The 23,992-nt window shown below is 42.1% G+C and overlaps 1 protein-coding gene across 17 annotated transcripts in view; it reads left to right on the forward strand.

The window, feature by feature from the left end:
• The window catches only part of NRG1 (neuregulin 1), a 2,309,699-nt gene that overhangs the window by 2,158,818 nt on the left and 126,889 nt on the right, over positions 1-23,992 (forward strand). For 16 of the 17 annotated variants that reach the window (XM_069626364.1, XM_069626367.1, XM_069626363.1 and 13 more), the window contains one exon: positions 8,897-9,023. In XM_069626364.1, the coding sequence (XP_069482465.1) occupies positions 8,897-9,023 (127 nt within the window). The remainder of the gene's footprint in view (positions 1-8,896; positions 9,024-23,992) is intronic. The other variant, XM_069626365.1, reaches the window with a different exon arrangement.

Genomic DNA, 23,992 nt, shown 5'->3' on the forward strand with positions numbered 1-23,992 from the left:
CTGATCTTGCATTAATTAGAAGGTCCCTGAGGGCAGAATGATGTTTATTACTGATAGTATCTGAGTTACTGGCATTAATTCTGTTTGCTTGCTATCTGATCTAAAAGCAGTCACTAGTATATTTGTTACTGTAGAAGAGAACCCAAGAAACCCGTTAGGGAAGTAAGTTTCCTTGAATGCCAAATTCACCAGAGCAGCTCGATCAAGGAGCACCTGTGTGCTGTTACGAGATTCCTCTCTTAATAAAAGGCTGCTCCTGCCCTGTTCTGAGACAAGCCAAACCTACAGCTCTGCTGTGGTACAGATGGGCTATGTGGGCAGCTTCCCCGGCACATAAATTCTGTGTCAGGGATGACACGTCAGAAGTGTGTTAAAGAAAATTGAAAGCAGACTAGTCTGCAAAGAGAATCCCTTTCCCACATGAAGGAGAATGCCCGAATGTACTTGCAGCCCCCAACACAGTAAAAACACAATACGGTTGCAAAAAACAAGTGAAGGTCGTAAGTGCTAATACAAATTTTCTTTTTAAGACGTTACAATAGTTAAAAGCTAATATCAGCCAGTGGAGTCTACAATCACCCACCCACTGCTGTTTCAGCCTGCCTGCGGACTCCCCAGTCCATAAATGCTGTGTTAGGGATGGTGCGCCGGAGGCGAGTTAAAGAAAATTGAATGCAGACTAGTCTTGCAAAAAGAATCCCTTTCCCACTTGAAGGAGAATGCCCAAAGGCACTGGAATGTGTTTGGGGTCAAGCACAAGTTTATCTTTAATCTTTAATCCATCGCCATAATCCCTAGAAGATCTAAGGCCCACCAAGAGGGCCCCTCTCAGTGTTCCAAATACCTGCTGGGTTTTCTGTGGATACCGCTATTTTCTGTTTTGGGTGCCCTGACGAGTGGAGCATGTTTTCTGCAAGTATTGGGACGGAATCTTGTCGTCATTAATTTTGAAAACTTGTTAAGACATTCCTTGTCTTTAAATGTATGGTGTTACGCAGTACGTACTATACAAGTAGTCCCACTCACTCGCTCACTCAAACCAATGTTTAGGGAGTATAAAAAGGGCAGGGGAAACAGAGGAAGAGAAGTCCGGAGGAGAATGAAATACCTGCTCAAGCTCACTTGCTAAAAGGGCAGAATCTGGAGGCACTGACACCAGGACAGATATCCGCCAAGTGTATGGCTAAATCCCTTCCTTTCTCAGTCTGAAACAGTGCACGCCGAGAGACCCTGCCACACGAGCTGAAGTAGGGTCTTTATACCTGTGGCTGCACCTTGAGGAAATTGGAAGGCTCTGAACATAAGGCTTCCCAACAGTGACACAAGATAATTGAGAGGAAGGGCTGTGCCTATTGCAGGAGGGCAAAATAGCATTGCTGCGTCAAGGCCCTTGGTGAGTGGAGCAATACCCATTCAAATGCTGAAAAATTCTGAGTTCCAGGAAAGTCCATTTGACAATATTGAACAAACCCCATGTCTAAAAGGAGCTTTCTGCTAATTATGTGATCCAGAAAGGACCATTTAAGAATCCTGACTAATACCAAGGCATAGGAGGGGCCTGTTGAGAATCCTGAGCTTCAAGAGTGTCAGTTTGAGAATGCTGAATAAATCCAAGATTCAGGTGAAACGTGACAGAAACCTTGAAGATGGCCGAAAGGGAAAGATCCTAACAGAGCTCTTCACAGAGAGGGAAGAAAATAGAGTGGCCAGACAAGCAACACCAGACTGGGAGTAACTGCTACACAAGCCTGCCCTGAATAACCTTTTGACAGATATGCGTCAGAAGAGTGGGTTAATGAGCTTTTACGTTCGGTCAAACATTGAAACATTTGTGTTGTAGACTAGGGTAACCTGGGGCTCAGAACACATTAAGAATGGGCATTTGGGGTTTAAATTATCCATCCTCAATTGATAGACCTATAGTTTTGTAGAATAAGTTGTCTCCGAGGGAGAGACAGGGACTTGTAAGCACTGGCAACAGAATACCTCAGTTGAGAACTGGAATTACCCAAAGTGCCAAAACAAGAATCTCACTTTCTCTTGGTTTAACCATTCACACTGTTTTTATTGTGCATACTGTTTCTATATTTACCCCCAGATCCCATCAGTGTTGATTCTACTCCTACCTATGAAAAGACCCTAAATAAAGAGCACTCAGGTTAAAACTTCATACTTGTGTCCTGTGTTTCAATAATTGGCCAACCGCAACCTGCCAAGGGCGTGTATTTCTAAGACCTCCTCCTTCAGGAAGCAGGTAAACTGATAGCAAGACTTTCTCCAGGGAGGCAAACTGATCCGATACAGTTTTCCAAAGCTCAGCATATATGTTCCCAGGCAGACAGGGGGGACTGAGGAGAAGGGAATATTTTACTCAACTTGAGAGGCGCTAACAAGTGAGCCTTTGCCCAAATACCCAGTGGGTACATGAAGTGTCCATGGCTGAGTCCCACTCACTTTATGTAGGCCTTCATTAATATATTGTCTGCCCTAATCATTACCACCTTGTTTTTCAGATATGGTGCAAAAAGTTTTCTACACTACACAAACCACCATCAACTTTCCAGCTGGAACATCAGCTGCTCCCCTGTTTGGTCTATTTGCTTTTCTGTTCTGAAAATCTAACATGCCACCCTATGCTAAACACCTCACACCTGTCATCACCACTAGGATATCAGGCGGGAAGAGAGCAATCTCTCTTAAAATGTTCTGAGGTTCCAACCACCATTGGCGTTCTCCTCTGAACAGGGCCCAGATGTAGGCTTGCCCAGGAACAATGACGAGGGATGTCATCAGTAATAGGGACTGTAGTGCATTAAGAGGGAATTGCATGCTCTCCTGGACCCTGAGCCAATTAAGGTCTAATGCTGTTGAACATTCCAGCGGAGTCAAAGGGAGTTCTTTTAGCTTATCCGCCCATTGCGGGACAAGAAACTCAGATTATTTCCTTGTACTTAACCTCTCCCCTATAAACGGTAGTTCCAAGAAAGGGGTGAAGGAAGATTTATTTTCCAGCTCACAATGAATTCATGCTGGCAAAGTAACCGGTACACCACCTCTATCTCTTTAAGCTATCACTACATATTATCCGCACCAAAAATATCGCTGTATATATGGTCGCCTGGAACAGCCATAGGCGATATTTTTTGGGGGGGATAATTTGGGGGAGTTTTGGGAGCAGGGGCTGCAGGGGTGTCCCCCGCTCCTTTAAAAATAATGCAGGGATTGCGGGGGTGTCCCCCTCAGGTTCCATGCCTTAATATTGCAGCAGAAATATGGTGATATTTTTGTATGGCGATATTTTGCGAGGAAATTAACACATTGAACCCTCTTTACAGCATCAGTGGCCCACTGTAAATGTAGGAAAACTTTGATGACTGACAATAGGAATGCAGAGGTATCCATCCTGAATATCTAGGACTGTCAGAAAAACATGTGGTTATATAAGAAGGGATGGTCTTCTGGAAAGTGGGGGCATTTTGAAGGGTAAGGTCCCTACAAAATAATTCACCCTTGTAGATTTATGAGCAGTGGAAAAAAAAACTGATCCCTTGGCCAGCAGGGAAACGGGGACATATTCCTCATACCATTCCCTTTTGGGGTACCTTGAGATATTGGGATGAGATCCCTCTTGAATATTAGTTTTTGAGTGCCCTTCGGAATGTTTAAATTATTGACTGCCTTGAGGACAGACAAAACAAGATAGAGTATTGGTCTCAGGCCCCTTTACAGTAATGGCAGGAAGGGAACGAGAGGGGGGGGCTGACTGACAGAACATTTAGCAGTGGCTGTCTAGGCGAAGTGAAGCGACACCTCAAAGTAATGAATCAGGCAAGGAATAGGAATAATTCTTTAATTGTGGTTAAAACATACATAACTCTTTTTCAGGATTTGCTCCATTCTTTGCAATATTATCTAAGGGCATAATGAGCCCACCAAACACTTCTATATGTATAAGTTTTGACCATACCTGTTCCTTAATCTGAGTAGGAATCCACCATATGTCTTCTCACCTGTCACTCAGTGGGACTTCACCTGCTAATCTGCTTTGGCTGACATCCTGTACACGGAATTGAGGGGCGAAGTAAAAAATACCATACCTGTAATCGGTCCTATTATATACCCTTATTTTTATATGGTTCTGAGTAGTCTCATTATAAAAAAAGAGTATGTTGTGTAATATTACATTCTACCATTTATTGTTTTCATGTATCTGCTTTATATGACTGAAAGTCTGAAAACACAATGCCTGTTCCTTCTGAGTAATGTGTGTCTGGTTGACTCACTTGTTGATGCCCTCTGTTTGATGTATGACTGTGCATTTAAAGTTTTCTTTTCTGAGACGTGTTACACAAGAGGTGCAGTGGCGATCTTGTGTTTACTATGCATGCCTATACTACATCCTGGTTTCGATCATCCTTATGGTTTTTCACAGATACATATTATTGTATTTGTCTGCGACGGCATGTACTATCATTTTGAAGTTTTAATTAACTAATTTATGTTGGTTGCAGTGTTCATGTATTCCATTGTTATCGCTTTACTTGACTGAGTATGATGTATGGATAAGTCCCCTGCCTGACCTTGCTGGTGGCTGGTGGGATTCCCAAGAGGTCTGGGTGCCATCACAAGCCAGGCGATGTGGGGCCAAGAGGCAGCATGTGGAGTATCTCCTGGCTATTCCTATCATACCATGCATGTAAGTCAAGAGACACACCATATTGCCAACTTTGTGCTCCTGCCCCTTTAACAAAATCTAGAACCGGCAGCACCAGCACACTCGGCTCCCCTTGTGTGGGTTCACAAAACCCATATAAACTTAGAGAAGAACAGAGAGGGATAGGAAACTCGAGAGACAGTCACCCCATCATCTCAAAGCCTCCACTTCGATACAGTTAAGAACAAATATATTAAGAGAATCCACCTTGGGAGCAGGCCACGGTGTCCTAAGCAGAGGGAGGACTGCCCAATTAGAGGAACTAGCCATTCTTAAGTCCCATATCAGAGCAGGAAGTCATCCTCAGTGGTGGATCCCATCAGACAATCCCTACACCCGTTGCCCGAAGATACACCTGAGCTCCCTTCCCCCATAGAGATTCTTGAAAGTAGGGCCAGGGTGTAGCAGGCAGTGAGTGGTCCACTCGGGGGGAGAGTCAATCCCTAGACCCACATCAGGGATGTAAGCAATCTGAGGGCAGGGGGGGGGCAAGAGCCAATCCCCAACCAAGGTACTGCACCAGAATACTTACAAGGTATTCTGGTGCAGTACTTACTGCAGGTACTTACACCAGAGAGGGGCTGGACAGTGGGGCCAATACCCTATAAAGTGAGTGCCTGTGTCAGTAGGCTGTGAGAACAGCTCATTCAGAGTTGGCCTGAGAGGTGAACAGAAGGGGCTGAACTGGAGCAACAGTTGGAAACAGGAAGCTGGAGGAGAAACCCAGGAGGCTGGGAGAAGACGGACTCTGAAGGTGAGGATGTAAGAGGCCACGCAGGCTGGGATAAGAAAGGTAGGTTTTCATGTTAAGTGGTATATTGTATTCCTTTTCCCTCACTGGTTGCCCTTCATAGGGTGGGGGGACCACAAAAGGATTACAATGTGACCCTTTTCAACTATTTTATAAGCAGGGTCTAGCCGGATGCCTCAAAAAGCCTGTGGGCCATAGCGGTGGGCTTCTCAAAAATGTTTTGCTTGTGGCCACCAACAGGATGGGCTCTCTTTCAGATTGCCAGTTGTGTTGTCTCTTCTGGGTCCACAGCCCTGTGTCCTCAGTCATTTTGAAAGGTAGACCACTGACCCAAGCCCAAGTAGCCAAAAGGAAGCCCATTTGATGGTCTGCAGATGGTACGTGCTGACCCCACCTATAGCTGATCTCATTTTGGCTACTTTTGGCCCATTATAAAGTGAATTGCTTGGCAGATTTACACCAACTCTGGAAAAACACGTTTTCAGGACTAGACACCTGCTTGTCACAAACATTTAGTGTACACCTGTCTAGTGGTTTTGGTCTGGGTTGTAGGTGAGAGCACATTTTTGTCTATGAAGAATGCATGGGAAGTTGTATGTTTTAAGACCCCTCCTGTAGCTTTACCCCCTTAGACAAACTCGGTGAACATTTTAAGAATCATTTTAAACCTGGTCTACATTTTTGGGAAAGCTTGTACAGAAAATGTTGAGTCTGGCAGTCATGTTAAGTTCTTGAACTCCAATTTTGAAAGGTGTCCAATAGCTGTGGCTTTGGGCAAAGTCAGTCATTGGGCAATGGAAAGGCACGCCTCAGAGGAGTGGCATATGCTCATGAAATCAAGAAACATAAAAAATGTCCCTGTCGAGTTTGCAATCTTAGGGTCTGATTCATGAAGTGTTTTATAATGGCGCAATCACATAGGAAAACGTTCTATGAATCAGGCCCTTAGTGTGCAATTTAACATACATAAGGGTGTAGTTTGTCCATCCCCTGGTAAACCTACAGTGAAATTGGACCATAGGACGAGGCCATTTTGAGCTTTTTGAACTTTTGCCCCATGGGTTGATCTACATAAAAAAATCCATTATAGTTTGAATATTTTTGAAATGTTGTGCAAAGTAATAGAGGGATTACAAAAAAAACAATCTGCTTTTAACTTCCCCTGTGGGTGCAACTGCCAGTTTTAGTTTGGTATCCGTCTCCTTGCATACCTTGTTGATGCAAGCCATCTTAGATAGATCATAAGGAATCAGCTGCTAGGTTTATAAATCAGAACGTAAACAATTTAATAATAGAATTAAGCAAAACGGGGGACTTTAGGCCAATCTCTTTGGTGGACTCAAATGTCTACTTTGTGTTTGGTGGGGTCCACTGAACCCAGCAAATCTGCTAAACGAACAACCATTTCTTGATCATCAAGAACAAATTAAGATCGCAGTAGCACTGGATTGGCGCGTTAATGACTGGTTTTACCCAAATAACCTCAGTACTTTAAAACTATGGGTAAAGATTCCGTAATGTCTGAAGACTATTTGAATTCTACATTTTCCCAAAAGTTGAGCTTTTTTATAACCCGTATGCGCCTACATGTCCTTCATACTGGTGATACACCTTGGTGCTGGACCAGCCACCTGTTCAGTATATGTGATTGTGAATTTGAAGGAATCGAAGCTCTATCGCACTTTCTGCTGTCTTTCACCAAATATACGATTTTAAAGAAACATTTTTTATCGGACTGCATTTTTACAGACTTAATTAAATTAAAATGATAAGTGTGGAAATCTCGGAAGAAACCAACTGTTGAGGACTGGATTAATGTTGTGATTGTGTTATCAGAATTTGAGTTAGTTGATTCCAAAAAAAAGGGTAAAGAAAAGGAATATGGTTTTTGTGGAAGTCTTTCACTGATTTGTATGGTAATGTGACACAGGATGATGGAGGTGAGATATGAGACAGTTGTTTGTTTTGTTTGTTTTGGGTTTTTGTATTATTTTGTCCTTTTGTCTAAATGTTGTAGGGTTTTTTTATTTTTATTATTTATTTTATTTTTTTTTAAAAAAAAATTGTTAATTTTGTTTTTTACCCATTTCTATGTATTCTTTTATGAGACATATTTACTGATATGGGCTTATGGGAAGGTTTAAAACTGGTATTGTTGTACTTATGTTATTATCCTTCATTGCTTGAATTTGTTTTAAAATAAATGATAAGGGAAACCCTAAAGCAATTTTGCCTGTCCAGGATTTAGAGCTCAACTGTGATGTGACACATTGTATGGAGAAAAAAATTAGATGGATATTTGGTTAGTGACTATCTATGTATAGAATGTATTGAAATGTTGATATTTAAGTACTTGTATGTATAATATTGTATTTTAATGGTGGAAGCCGAATAAACCTTGTTGTTGTTGCATGAAAGCTTTAAACTTTCCAGAGCAAATACAGCCCACTCTTAACACATTTTGGAAGGTTTCAAAAATAGGTCCTAATAAAACCTAGATGAGGTGCTGGCTGGTTTAGCGACACTTCACAAAGGGATTCTGTGTCCTACACATGGCCTAAGACTATACAGTGCAGTGGGCAGTACATGTGTAATGTACTGTGCATAAGGCATGATCAAAGGTCCTATCCTATGCACAGATGCTGCTGGGCCTCACTTCGGGTCATCCCCAGCAGGCACTGAAGATTGGATCACTGAACTTGGGGCATTTCAGTTGGCTATGCCTAGTAAATCAGTATCCATGTGCAGGGGGCATAGCCATGTTTTTGCCTTGGTCATAGTGCCTCCTGTTCATGGTCACAGGCCATAACGAGTGATCACTGCAAGCAGGGTTACTTGGGAGAGGCAGAAGAGGACTGTAGGAAGGGAAACAAAACAAGTTATGAAAACACTTTAAGGGACTTTGTGGTCTTTGATATAGTAATATGCTAAGTTAAAGAAAATCTTACAAATTCCCAGAAAATACTTCAGTTTTTATTGTAACCATTTAAAACCTAAAACACACTTGCATTCCCCATCTGTGAATAGCAACTGCTCATTATATCGCATATGATTTTGTAAATTATATTTGACATAATACAGGCCCTTGGGTGCTGCATTAAAGTGTAACATATTTCAGACAGGCAGGGGCTTTACATAACAACATTTGTTTGTGAATTTTGAATGTTTAAATTCGGAAATTGATTCAAAGTTCTTGTAAGATTGCGTCAATATTGCTGAAAGCTTTCCACTTTTTCAGGAGTTGTAAGTCAAATTTTCAAGCATTAGTTTATGGTCAATTGTGATGTCTAATTATAAAAAGTACAAGTAATATTTTTTAGTATCCCAGAGGAAAGTATGACTGTAAAGCCTTGGGTGGTTGTATTTGAACTGCCTCAAAAATTGTGAAAGTGAATCAGGATTGTTAACTTTATTTTCTCTTTTTCCCACAGGAAGCAACGAAAAAAGTTGCATGATCGTTTTCGGCATAGCCTACGCTCTGAAAGGAACAACATGGTAAACATGGCTAATGGGCCTCACCATCCAAATCCACCCCAAGAAAACGTCCAACTGGTAAATGTAGGTCTTTCAATTCTAGAAAATCTGACAATATTTGTGTGCACTTGTGCCTTACATTTTTTCACAAGCAACATTGTCCCTTGTAAAAGCTAAGACTATGGGTTGAAATGTATAAATGAGCATCAGAAGTAATGTCCAATTTGAAAAGCATCCTGCAGCACTTACTATCCCTTGGTCTGCTCAATCTCAAGCATGTGCAGGCTAAGACATATATATGGTTATTTGGACCATTATTAACTATTCAGATGTTTACATTTTCTGTTCTTCCCATATTCGATGGAAGAAGTTGGGTGTTGAACTGGGTAAGACTATAACCTCATCACAAAATGTGCTCAGCTATTTTACACTGTAGATTAGTATCCACCTAGTCAAGAACTGGAATATTGAATGATCTTTTAAAAATGTTATAAGAAACAGTACATGGTCACACGCGTATGATGTTGCCAGTCACCTCTATCAAGAGTGTTTACTTCTGCTTGCTGTTAAAGTTGTTATGGTCACTTGATTGACATTTTCACTGCCAATATATGAAATAAGATGTTGTCTTCATTTTGTCTCTTTGTTATGTTTTTGCCTTTCCTTTCATAGCCACATATTTTTCTTATTTCAATACTGTAGTTGTATGTAACTTTGACGAGTTGTTGAAGTTCATACTCACGTTGAAGAACCAATACACAATTTATAGAATTGCAGATCTGTTAATAGTTGATAGTAGTTCATAGTACTCTTGTTGATACTCTTATCATACTGCATGTCTGCAATTGTTGTTTAACCTCCCCATCCCCTTAGCGTCCCTTCCCCACCTGGCCTCTCCATATATATATATATATATATATATATATATATATATATATATATATATATATATATATATATATATATACTGTGGGTGGATAAAGGAGTCATGAGGAATGCCTCAATAGCCTGAGCTAAATAAAGATACCTGCCACTCTCCTGCACTGCTCTCTATTGTCAGCCTTCTCCCTTAGCCACACCAACAGGTAACTCCATATTTCACTGGTATTATGCCATAGCAGAATGATTCAGCATTTAGAAACAAGTTATCCTTTAATGGTTTCCTATGTACGCCATGTACAACTAGCCACTTTTTTACTTGTACAATGGGTATATTCTAGCTGACAGTTTATTGGGAAATATCAACATGTAACCTTAATGGGTGAGTGTGTTTTAATACGAAGGATGACGTAGGCTCAGAGTGGTGTGAAAATTGACAAACCTCTTCCCCAGCAAATTAAATCATACATTTCTCTGACTGATTGTGAGGATGTTTAATGGCTAACTCATCTGTTCTGCAAACTTTCAGAGGTTCAGTTGCTCTGTTTTAACAATTTCTGTGAGAAGCAGTGATCAAGAACCACAGACACTCATAATTCACCTCCACAAGCTGGGGAGGTACTATTGAGTGTTGCGCTTGACACAATGATTGACTACTCCTTGCAGGGACAGAGAACATTAGGGTGAGACCGAGATAATGGCCCGTAGGAATAAATGAGGTTGACTATTTAGTTGCACTGCTTGTTTTTTCATCTGGGCTATTCTGAAGGCAGGACTCAGGGTAGGACCTGTCAATCAACTTCTCTCCATCCTTTCTGTTGTTGTACAAGCCAAAGAAGATGGTCCTCTAGAACCAGTTATTGGGCCATTCTTCTAGATAAAGTAGCTTTAAAAAAAATGTATGTACCTGCTGCCTGCGCCAATGTTGTGTGAATGTATAAAGGTGAGCAATCTTTTTGTGTGTGCACTTCTATGTGTGCATGTATGTGTGTGTGCTACGTATGCATGGATGGGCAAAGAGTTGGAGATACCTGGTGCTGGTGACGGAGGGGCCAGTGGTGTGAGAGGGGTGAATGGTGACAAGATATTTTTCAATAATCTTGCATTCTTACAGTGGTATTATCAGGCAAAGCCAAACAAGAGTTACCTTACAGTGACATATGTTGGCATTATTGAGCAAAGCCAACACAAGCATATTTATTTCCTGTGTGTTCATAGAGTGGCAAAACTAATTATTGCGCAAATCCAGCATGGACAGGTCTTATAGTGACAATGCTAGTAATATGGAAAAGCCAACATAGACATGTTCTTATAGTGGCAATACGAAAATATATTGTTGTCTCAACCATGAACATGTCTTCTTATAGCAGCAATCCTGAGTTAGGTGCCGAACATATCTGGGAGTAGTAAAGGTCAATGGATCAGTGGATAGTAGGGTATAGATAGAACACAGATCTGGGAGAGAATAATACGTAGAGGGGAGTTATTTGCAGGGTAGTCGGAGGAAGAAAATGTGGAAGGGGCTAGAGGGTGCTCCCTCTTGGTTAGGAAGGGGGATACCAAGAGTGTATATATAGTAGCATTGTTTTTAACATGAGAAGGAAGGACATTCCAGTGGTGCTGGGTGAAGAGGAGAAGGAGAGGCAGTGTGATTAATCTTGTGTTCAGGGAACATAGAGATTGGGAAATGTATTAGAGCAGAGCATGTTGGGACGATAATAGTTGGCAATAGTGTTGGCTCATGCAGGGATTTGGGTGATAGTGTTAGCTCATGTAGGGGTTTAAAGTGGTACCTTTTTCATAGAAAACCATCTGCCATGAAAATGGTGTGTGGAGGTGGGAGAAGAATGGGGAAAATTGTCGGTGGTCGATAGGGTACAGTTGTGTACGCATGCAAGAGGGGAAGTGGGAAGAAGGAGGTTAGAGAGTGTGGTCAAGTATACATCAAGCCCACTAGTCCAGGCAGCTGAGTACCAGGGTCTATATGAGGGTTTGGGTAGAGTTATAAGTGAGGAGCGGTGGGATTTCCCACTATTGTACAAGTTAATAGTGGACGCGGTAGAGATAGATGCCCATACCATACATGCCTAAAACCCTAGACCCAGAGCCCCAGTGTTTGAACCGGGTGTTGAAAAATTTGACAGTAAGCATCACACAAAACTGGTTCCCCATAGAGCCCTTGCTGTCAAACTGGACATTTCTAGAGCCTGTATCAAAATCCTCTGAGACTCAGGGATCTGAGGAGACGAGCAATGAAATATTGCTAGAGTTGGAAATCCGCCCAGCCCATAGGAAAACATGAGCAGAGCTTCTCAATGGCCCCCTCATTTATTCTTATGGGACTTGATTTCTGTCTCTCCCTAATTCATGCAGTGAGAGAGGCATTGCAGGCCTATACTTGGGCAGCACCTGAAATGAGGGCTGGCAAAGCCTCTGTCTCTGCAGAACTTTAAAACAGCACATGCGTTCTGCTTCACATTTTTATTTCCTAACAAACATGTACCAGGCTGAAGCTTCTCAATGCCTTTTGATCTTCAATGACGGGAACTTCATCCCAGGAATCTTTCATCACTGGTTCTGAGACCTACTCTCTGAGCCTCCTTTGTAAACATGTAAAGAAGAGCAAACATTTTAGGTGATTTCTTGGGCAACATTGTTCTGGGAATATTAATGTTTCTTTTGGATGTAACTTGGGAAATACATGGGAAGAATCTGCTTATGTAGAAAACAGTTTGACTAACCTGTGGAATCAAAGCACTCTTGAAACCTTGTGTAATCTCTTGGAATTCATTAGGCGTGTGCTTGGAAGTAAGCCCAGCTTGTGGGCCCCAGCTTGTATGCTAGTGCCTTTCTTTACTCTGGGAATTGGGAACTTACTCTTAATTCCTTGGATTTTATTAGCCTGGGGATTTTCTCCTCTACACTATAACTCAGTGGAAGCCACTTACAGCTAGACTCTGATGCCCAGTAGTGCAGTAAATTCACTTCTTCACACTTGTAGCCTCACAAAGGACCCTAAGCAGGTTATTAGGGAAAAGGATGTGGAAGACCATGAAAACATTACAGATCTAAAATAATATACTTTTCAGTGTATGCGTTCATCAAGGTTAGTTAAGAAATAGTGAGAAGATTACAGTTTCACCAGAATGCCCCCACATTCCAGTTCCTTTCCTTTCCTTGGGCTCAGAAAGAGTGCAGAGTTGGGATCAGGTGGGCCCATGAAACTCCTGATGCAAACAGTAAGCTTTACCGAACGAGAAGCCCATGTCTATCTCTCCTTCTCTATCCTATAAGGAGGATCTTAAAAGAAAAAAGGAGTGACAGGTGGAATGCTCAGAAAGGGGAAAGAGAGACCATTCAAAAAGACTGACTTCAATGAGGGCAGGAGGACATGAACGGGCGATCAAGAGCAAAAGTGAGACAGCCCTGAAGGTGGAGGAGGGAAAAGGGAGCAGACTTCGGTCATAACAAGAAACCAGGCGGCTAAAATGGCAGACAAAGGCAGAAAAGTACCAGAAGACACCCCTTAGGCGGAAGAAGACAACAGCAGGGATGAGGAGAGGAGGAAGAGTGAGAAAGAGTGGTGTTATAGCAAAGTAGGCCAGAAAGGGACACAGATCACTATGTAGCGAAGCGTTGAGATACTCAGAGCCTACATTAGTGGATTGAAGGAGCACAGTAAATGCAGTTGACAATAATAGCAGTATACACATGAGAACTGATAGAGGACTGACCTATAGGAACAAACAGAAAAGAGTCTATCCACCCAAGGGGTTAAGCCTGGTAACATCTGAGCTCCATTGCAGCACACAAGCACTCTTTTACAAGAGAAAATCAACTTCTTCAGGTTGATGAGAAAGCTTAAATGAAAAGTATTCTTTGACTCACTTGAAGAAAGGGTGAACGTGATCAAGAATAAGAATTGTTGGAGATATCACCTAATAGTACCTTTTATCCACCCATTCAGAATCAATTTTGACATTGTTTGAGAAGCAAGTATTGGAGGATTTAAAAAAATACAGTTCCATCAGAAAAAGCATATGAATTTCACCCATCGAGAGGGACAGGTACGACAAGGATTGTTAGACTATCAAGAACTTATTTTCAAACCAGCCAACAAAGGGGGAGCCCTGGTGCTAATTGATAAAGAATATTACTTGACAGAAATAGAACGGCAGCTGAGTGATGGAGAAACCCATTTCAAAATTCCATATGATCCAACAGAAAGAGTGAGAGAATTGATCAAGGAAATCTTAGATGAGGCAGAAAACAGGGGGAGTGGTCTCAGAACTTACAAGAAGGTTTTTACAAATGGCACATCCATTTACACCAGTTTTTGTACATACTGCCAAAGATTCAAAAGAGCGTTGTAAATCCACCAGGTCGTCTCTTTATATATCTGGATAAAGTCATACAGCCACTTCTACAGGGAGCCCCACTTACATAAAAGATACAACTCACTTTCTTTTAAAACTTAAGGAAATTGAATTTGTAAAGGATTCTGACATCCTGTTCACTACGGACGTTGCGTCTCTGTATACTCATATGGTAGACAAGGCTGGACTGAGGCCATGCAATGGCTTTTATTAACATCAGAAGCATGCTAGGCTGAAGAATCTTTCTTCTAACCATTCTGAAGTTGGTTCTAATTAACAATTTCTTTAAGTTCAATAATAGGTTTTTTCTACAAGTTTCAGGGACGAGTATGGGAGCAGCAGTGGTGGCTCCTAGCTATGCAAATACGTTCATGCTGTACCTCAAGATGGAACATGTTCTGAACTCTGCTGGGTGGATGCGTCATTTATGTTCATTAGATACATCGACAATGTTTTTGTCATATTGAAAGTGCCAATTAGTGAATTAAATAACTTATTTGAGATGATTAATTATATGCATCCTCAAATAGAATTCACCAGATCGGTTAGCTAGAGCAATATTCACTTCCTTGATGTTGAGGTATACTGTGAGAACAATACACTCAACACAAAACCTTTTACAAAACACACAGACCGCAATAGTTTGCTCCATGCAACTAGTTTCCATTCAAAATGTACACCTGAGAGTGTGCCTTTGAACCAATTCTTACGGTATTGATGCAGCATCTCAAATATAGGAATTTATAGAAGAAAAATAAATTGCAAGCACACAGACTCCAAACAAAATTTATAGAGAGAAAATATGGTCAGTATCTTGTTAAGGGGATAGCAGACACAGTTGAACAGACCTTTAGAGATATCTTATTGGAACTAAGAGCTCCATAAACCAGTCCTTTGTTGGTTTATATAACAACATGCTCAAAACAGAGCATGAAAATCAAACCGGTCTTAAAGAAATATTGGCCAGTGATGCAAATGGAACCTATCCTGCATAGGTTATTCCCAACCAATCTTTGCATACAGAAAAGCCACACATTAATGGAACACGCGTTTTCGAGCAGAATTTGAATCACCTAAAGGATCTGGTACTCAATGCATGAGTACTCAGCCTTGCCATAACTACCAGCATTGTGGCAACATATTCAAGGGTAATATGATTACACACCCATACTCTGGCAAGAAGATAGATCTTAAACACTCTTGGACATGCTATTCAGCGAATGTAGAGTATGCACTGAAATGCCCATGTGGCTTTTTTTATGTAGGAGTAACAACATGCAAGGCTAAAGTCTGCTGGACAGAGCATAAGTGAAATATCAGAACACAAATCGTAAATCCCAGTGGCTGTACATTTCCTTGAAGCCAGGCACAGCATAGCTCAACTCAAGTGTGTAATATTATTACAGTGGGAAATAGCCTGGATTGACCTACTTGATTCCCTATCACCTAGGGGAATACATTGTGAGTGGGATCTAACATGTTACATTTAAATCGGAGTAAGTTTCAATGAAACCTGTAGATTGTGAACAGGGTTAACCTGAGAGATATACATGGACCTGAATTTGTGTGACTAGAAACACTTTAATGTACAGTGTGCCTTAGACATGCTCAATAAATGCTCAATAAATACAATCATTAAAAGGGGTAGGAGTGTATAGATGGACATCCACAAGAGTCTTTTGTATTAATCTAGAGAGTACTTGTCGATGCGTATCTGATGCCTCAGGAGTTGACTTTGGTACAGACTCCTATGTTACCATAATAACTACTTTCATGAGCTTGACAATTATGCACTCGTGCAACAATAATCACAAAAGAACCCTAAATGTGCAACTAGGCATGTATTTGGCGTTAACGTATTTCCTAACATGCAAATAAAATAAAAGAGTGGATATGCCGCATCGAAAAAATTGAAAAAAGGAAGCAATTGTGCTACTTAAAGATCACTGCAATTTTGCGGCTAACTTCCATCAGTCACATGCTTCCTAAACACGAGACATACAATTCTTTAAATACACGGGTGCGGCGCACCCAACTGGTAATGCTGGTCTGCTGCCTCGCTGCCGTGGAGCCTTTGTTGTACATCAGTGAGTACTGAGACCAGGAGGGGAATACTATTAGCCATTTAGACCTAAGGGCATTTTTGTGACTTGAACCTTTCCTATATTGTTGTATAGGTGGCTGTGTCTCCTTAAGGACCTGCTGAACACTTCAAGTGCCCTATGTAATTTGACTCAATGGAATTGGGTGAGCATCTTCATGTTTTGTTTACTAAATTTGAGAATTGTCAGAACACAAACAACATCAAATGCATTGACAGTCATATCTCCTTTGTTTTAGGCATATATAAAGGATGACTCTAGGGGAACAGAAGAGGTCAGTGACATGATTTCATATATTATTTAAGAGTGTAGTGACATGACAATAATAGTGTAACACAATGTTATACTTATAGGTATATTGGAGAAAGTTTAGTCTACTTAAGAAAAATAAGGGACAGCTGTAAAGCCTTGAAGAAGGATATGGAGATTTATCTGAAACGCGTCGACAGAATGGAGAGTTAATTGTTTGATGCTCTTTTTGACTTGATATATTAAGCTGTTCTATGTGAAAAAATGTTTGGAGCAGTAGTATTAATGAGCATCCAGAAGAGTCTTGATGAGTGTTTTTGGAACATGAGAAATTCATCCAGTATGTATAAAACCTATTGGTAAATACTTGCAATTAAATGTCTTATTCATGAAATTTGTTTGTTCAAGGGTAGTCATTTTTATTGAACACAATAACATATCTTAAGGAACTTAGTCCTATAGGAGTGCATTTGGGTTACTTGTTGGTCACAAAAGGTTGTCTTTGCTACAATCACCATTGTGCCTGGTGTCAAATGAGAAACCTGATAACTGGGATGAGAAGCACCTGCTGACATCCACGATGGGTACTATACATACAACATCCTGACCAGAAGTACAGTGCATGCAAGAAAGAAATGCAGAGAATGTTATGTATTTATTTGAATTCACTAAGTGCTGTGTATAGTTTATAAAAGCCGGACAATGCCACAGTAGATATAAATTCCATCAACAAGGGGTGGTGTAGAAGGAAATTAATGTGGCCTCCGCTAGCTTCATCGTACCTGGGCTTACCAATGGTCTACCACTGGACAAACAGTGAGTTACCAGGTACTTATAGCATCACTAGTAATATGAAACCTAGGTGTGCTTTCTGAGACGGTTGGAGGGGCATCCTACACAATCGCTCACCAAAGGATTTTTTATCTGTTTGAAGGGAGACCCAAAATGATTGTGCACAGGGCCCCCACTTGGAAGCAATGTGTTGTAAGTGTGGCAAGAAGCTGTCTGAAGGGGGCAGTGTACTGCCCATTCATCTCCACTTACCTTTGCCGTGCTGTCATTCTAAGGCCCATCCCATCCGTCCTCCCTGATCCCTCCGTACAGCTCTGAAACTCACCAACTGCTACAAACCTTCTTGAGGGTCCACAGGGCCTTAATATCAGGCACAGAGCTGTAACTGACTAGCCCTCAAGGGAGGTGCTCAGTAGAGCATTCTTCACCTTTGATCAAAGAACAAAGCCAAATCTGAGGATTGGTGCAGCCTGGGGCTTTAATGTTAGAGCTCGCTATTGCCAGCAAGGGGAGGGCCCTGCTTTCTGATAGCACATCATGAGTTAATTCTACTTCTACTGTTTGCTTGTGGGAGACTACATGCCTATTGCTGTGAATGTACCTGCACACTTCTTAAGATGGCTCTGGGTTCTATTGAGAATCAGAATTGTGCTTGTCCTACATCTCTTTCTTGTTCTGAGAGTGGATTGATTGGACCACCAGATAATCTCCACTGCACCAATATTATTTATATATGTGTCACATGCATTGCATTTTGTGTCCTTTTTGGACCCCTTCCTCTCTTTGGCATCTTAATTCTATACCCACCCTTGCATTCAACAGTGGAATGCCTTCACTGGGTGTTTTCTAACTCATCAATGTACTTCCCAAGTCAACAACTGCTTGCGATCAGCCTATGAAAGTCACTGTCATCTGCAACATGCCAACAAAGCCACAGAGACCTTCAGGGGGTGGGTGATGGGAGTGATATAATTTACATCATGAAGAAATGCCTAATAGACCAGAGAAGGGAACTGTCAGTTGTCCTGATACATGCCAAACCCTCCACATTAGGAATGGAGGCCACCACCACAGCAATTTATATGTGAGATGAAGTGTGAGATCCAGAGCAGAATCTCAGAGCTGCCCAAGGAAATAACTGTGCTGCATAAGAATTCCTAGAAGCATAGAGCAGGTTTGGGGAAATCACTTATGTGATCAGAGTTATGACCACTTCGGAATTGACAAACAAGATTTGAATCACTGGAAGCCCAATGCACTGCACTCCAATTAAGGCAAGAACATGCAGAGACCAGGCCCATGAACAACATATGTACACTTGGTGTACCCTAATAATATACAAAAATGGTGTCTCATGGGATACATGAATATTCTTTGATAATGAAGCTTAAAACAAATTTGCTGTTTGTTCACTACAACTGTAAGGAAACACATGCAACTAATCACAAATACCAAACATTTTTTTTATTGTAAATAAAAATAAAACTCAGTTCTGCAGTTCAATGCAAAATGTAAATCATATCAATCATAACTCATCTCTTGCTTTAGAATGCATAAACAAATGTACAATGACTCAAAGTAAGTGCAACTGCATGTGCTAAAAACACATGTGAAAACCAGATAATATCTGGTAACATCTGGTAACAAAACACTGATAATTGAAACATTGGTCTCATTCTCACATTGGTCAACTAGCTGAAGTAGCCTATTTAAATAAAAGGACCCTCAGTTAATGTCCTAAAAGCCTTAAATATTGCTTGTTTCGACATGATGAAAACAATACTTTAATAGTCATGTGTCTTCCGCAGGACCACAATCTGACACTGCAAATAAAAATATTACAAAGAAAAGTATAAAATCATAAATTTGCTGAACAATAGTGCGACTCAAATATGTACAACATGATAATCATTTACATCCATTCCCAACTAATGCAGCTTGCTGCTGCTTTCATTTCTTTCATCATTACTTCTGTACATCAGACCCATTGTTGCCTGCAACTAATGTCAGTGCCATTTCTCAATGCAAGCCACGTCATGGGTAGCCGCATTCCTGGCTAAAAGAGTCTTCTCAGAAGTTGCCTGCACTTCCCCATCTCATGTGGAGTGCCCCAAAGTTCTTGCGTCCCACCAACACTTTACAATGTATTCACCAAACCCCTTTTCGACCGCCTGGATTCCATCGGCATCTCCTAAACAAACTATGCCGATGATACACAAATCCTGCTACCCCTCTCTGGTAACTACACGGAAGACAATCGCTCTCTAAACACTCTAAACAATACATAACCATCCAAGTCTGGATGGCAGCCAATGGCCTATGCCTAAATGATGAAAAGGCAGAGATCTTGATGGTCGGGCCCCCATCATTTATCAAAAACGCTTGCCCACAATATGCCACTTTCAGCATAGACGGCCTGTAGATTCCTGTCTCCACATCAGCGTCTACATGGACTCCTCTCTCTCCCTAACACGCCAGGTCAACGCCTTGTCGCACCTTGTTGCGCCTTGATACACTTGTGTATAAGGGCGTTATAGGTGCCAAATCATATCATAAATCCCCTGCCACATCAGCCGCCTACATGACGAAGCTAATTAATGCCGCCAGACCCTTCCTAGCCCCAATCAATTGCCTCACCATTGCCAGAGCGATCATTAGAACCAAGTTGGACTATTGTAATGCCCTCTTTGCCGGCACATCTGCACAGAACATAAATAAACTACAAGTAATCCAGGGTAATACCCAAATTGGTCATTTCAAATTGACCGTATGGTACCACTGGCCAAATTCGGCCAGTGCCATTTCGTTGTTTTGAAACAAACAATTTGGGTAATCACTACCAAACATGGGAAGTGGGGGTTAGGGATAGTGGAGGTGTCCCCCGCTTCCGTAGGTCTGAAGACGGGAGACCAAAAAAAACAACACATGGAAAGCAGTCCCTGCGGCCCGTGTAGGAGGGACGGATCCGACTCGGCAGGGTAAAAACATGCACGGACGGCCAAAGGGTCAGTAGGTGGTCACTGGGGGCGGATGTTTTTTTTAAATTATGGCCATTTTGGCTGCAGCAAAATTGGCTTCACGGCTGAACTGACCACGGTCAATTCGACCACGAGCAATTGTGCCACGGCCAAAACGTATACATCCTAATCCAGAACAATGCAATGCGCACAGCTCTAAACATCCCTAAAAGAGAGCATATATGCAAGGCAAGAAGAAGCGCCCACTGGCTGCCGGTCAAGGAAAGGATCATTTTAAAACACTATCGATCATGCACCGCTTCCTGTCCAACTCTGACCCTTCATAACTGACGTGTCCTACCTAAGTCTAACATGCTAAAAGTGGAGGTGCCAGTTTCCCTTCCGTGGCCGCCCTCCAATGGAACTTACTCCAGCTCCAACTAAGATCGGAACACTCTTATTGGGCCTTCAGAAAAGCCTTGAAAACCTGGCTCTTTACTTAGGGCCCTAGAGATTGTTTGCTCTCGGTTTCTCCTCACCTGTCTTTGCTCTCCCCACACCACTTCAAATTCAAAAGTTCAAGGGTGCCTGGTTGTAACTGTGCCTCGATGCCCCAGTGTTATGTGTGCTTAATTAATGTAAAATAAATAAATAGATGAGGGTGATCCCTTTCCGGTATACTAAATACCCTCTACAATCAACAACATCTCTTTACCTGTTATGTCTTTAAGGGGAAGCTGCCATGTCTTGTCAAGGCTTCCCTCATGCGTACATTTAGGAAGGATTTGATAGCTATGATGAATCCTGCGGAGTTATCTCAAATTCCCCAGTGGTGGTCTCTTCCCACATGGGCAGGGAAAGGCGGCCGCTTCCGGATCCTGAACATGGGGGTGGTGTTAAGAGGGAGGATCATGTGTGGTGAGAAAACTGTTGGGGGGAGATGGTGGCTCAGACAGGGTAGAAGTTGTATTCATCCCTTGATTATTAAGAAGAAGCCCTAATCTCAGAGTTTCTAATGGCATGATGTCGTTATACAGAACACTTTAATTGTGAGGTATTAAAACCTACTTCTGAAAATCTTAAGCAGAACCTTATTCCTTCTTCACATGTACATAACCTCTTTTGACATGAGCAACAGCACTTAAACTACTATGAGAAGCCTTTGGTCTTTAATTCCCAGAATAATGTAAGTACTAGGATGAAAAAGAGGAATGAAGAGTCAATGAAGATCAATGGTAGGGCCAATAACGTGCAGTCTAATTATTGTCAGTTCAAGCAACTGTGTGGGACATTGAAATTGGGAAAACACCTGCAGAAGGAAGAAGGAGAAAGTGAAGCAGAAGCCAGATCGGCCTGTAGAGTGCGCAGAGCGGGAAGCAGACGCGTGGGAGTGAACCAGGCTGTAGGAGAGAGGTGCTTCAAGACTGCCATTTGCCACCCCGACGAACCAGAGTGGCGGAATACTCAACAAAGGTTAACATGCTCCAAAGAAGGGCAGCACAATTGTCCATGATGCTGCCAAGCTAAAAAGCAGCAACCTTTTCAGCAAGGAATTACAAAGCCGGCAGAGGACCTGAAAAGGGGTCTGACAAGCTGCAGACGTCAAACCTCTGCCGCTACAGCCAAACACGAGCCGGAGACATCAGGAGAAACCGGTGAGTTGGCCCTTTAAGTGACACAGGGACATTCCGACAGATACATGGATAGCTAAATCTCAGTTTTGTATAATGACCAAATAGATTTACAGAGAGATCAAGAGGGCAAACATGGTACAATTATCTTGTACATTGTAAAGGAAGTTGACAGAAGGAGTTTGAACAAACCCTCCTATAGGGAATGCCAGGATGGGGGAAATTGATGCAAGTGCTTACTGACATCAGCAAGGTTGTGCCACTGTAAGAACATTTAAGAGAAATGTGAATGTTGCAAAGAGACCTGATAAGAACCTCAGGTATTGAAACCTTTTTGAAGGAGATAGGTGGCAGGGGAGCACACCAGGGAATCTTTTGTGAGTCAAAAGGGTGATGTTCCATGCAGGAGAGTAAACAAGGGTATCCAGGGTTTTCAGCTGAACCTTCTTTTTAAAGAGATACCTGGCAGAACAGTACACCAGGGGATATATGTGAACCAAAAGTAGGATATCTCTGGCAGGAGAGTATACCAGGAAATTCCATGTTGTGTTGAAAATATTTTTTTGTTCTATTAAAACTTTGTTGAAATTGGATATTTCAGCAAAGGAGATCTTGGCAGGGGAGTACAGCAGGAAATCCAAGGTTTGGTTGAAAAATATCTTTATTTTATCAAGCCTTTACGGAAATGAAAATGTTGGTTTTGGCCACCCTAAAAACTAGAAAATATTGTTTTTCTATATATTGCAACCTGTCTTGAAATTGCCATCTTAAAGGAAAACACCCACAGAAGAGACATCTTCATTATCCTTAGTTGAACTTTGGTGAAACAGAGTACTTCAAATCACTTTCCCTGAAACAGTTCATGGGAAGGGAAAGTGGATCATGGAAACAAGGGTTGTTTTGTTGAAACTGTATACATATTTATTTTTATTTTATTGAGCATTTTGTTAGGCGCTTATAGAACTAAATAGTGTGTCAAAGTACCACAAGGCTAAATGGGAAGGGAACAGGGGAAACATAACCGTCATGGTCATACTAGGCCTTGTGGCATTCAGATGTGCAAGTGCAGAGAGGTGTAGTGCAGGAGATAGGGAGGGAGGAGGAGAGCGGAGGAGTGAACAAGTGCTGGTGGAGGGCCCAGGGGGCTGGGGTGTGCTAACATAAGCCAAGGAGGAGAACCTCAGGCTAAGTGCTAGTGTAGGTGACTGCCAAGGGTGGAATGCAGAGCCGCCAGGCAGGGGCCCACAAGGGCAGTGCAGTGGGGGTGGGGGTGTATAAGTTATGGTATCGACTGGGTATTGGGGCCTGGAATCCTGTCAGATTCATGAGGATCAGGCCACCAGTCACAGCTGCAGTGGGATGATTTGCAGGGAAGGGAAATGGCAAAAGAGGTAGAGAACAGCAGAGTTTTGAGCAGTTTCTGGAACTTGAGGAGGTCTGGCTCAAGTGTAAGAGGGGCAGGGAGGCTATTCCAAAGGTAGGTGCCATCCGAGGAGAGAGACCTGCTCCACACTCTCTGCTTGGAGAAGCATTTAACAGTCAAAGAGTTGGAGTTAGAGGAGCGAAGGAGTCTAGCAGGGGAGTATTTAGGGAGGGAAAGTTGGAGATAGCGTGGTCCCATGCCACAGATAGCCTTGTGGATGATGCAGAGGGTCTTGAATTTGATGCTTGCAGCAACCCGGAGCCAGTGGAGAGATTTTAGGGCCGAAACGATATGGTCCCCGTACTTGAGGTCAAGGATATATATCTTGCATACCTATTCTGGATTAGCTGGAGGGGATGTAAGGAGGAAGCATGGAGATTGAGGAAAGTGGCTGTTGCAGTAGTCCAGCCTGGCGAGGACCAGAGCTCTGGAGACATTGAACCTCTGGGGGAAGGTAAGGAAATGAAGAATGCCTCTAGGGAAGTGGAGCTGGAAGTGGGACTTCTTAGTAAGGTTCATGATGTGAGGGATGAATGAGAGAGAGCGGAATTGAAGATGGCCCTGAGGTTTTTGGCCTCACAAGATGGTAGGGGGAAGAGGACCTAAAGAGGGATACCAGAGGGTATGAGGAAAAGAGGGTGCAG

Source organism: Ambystoma mexicanum, chromosome 6p (assembly GCF_040938575.1).
Source record: "Ambystoma mexicanum isolate Mex_15411 chromosome 6p, UKY_AmexF1_1, whole genome shotgun sequence".
Classification (NCBI taxonomy): Eukaryota; Metazoa; Chordata; class Amphibia; order Caudata; family Ambystomatidae; genus Ambystoma; species Ambystoma mexicanum.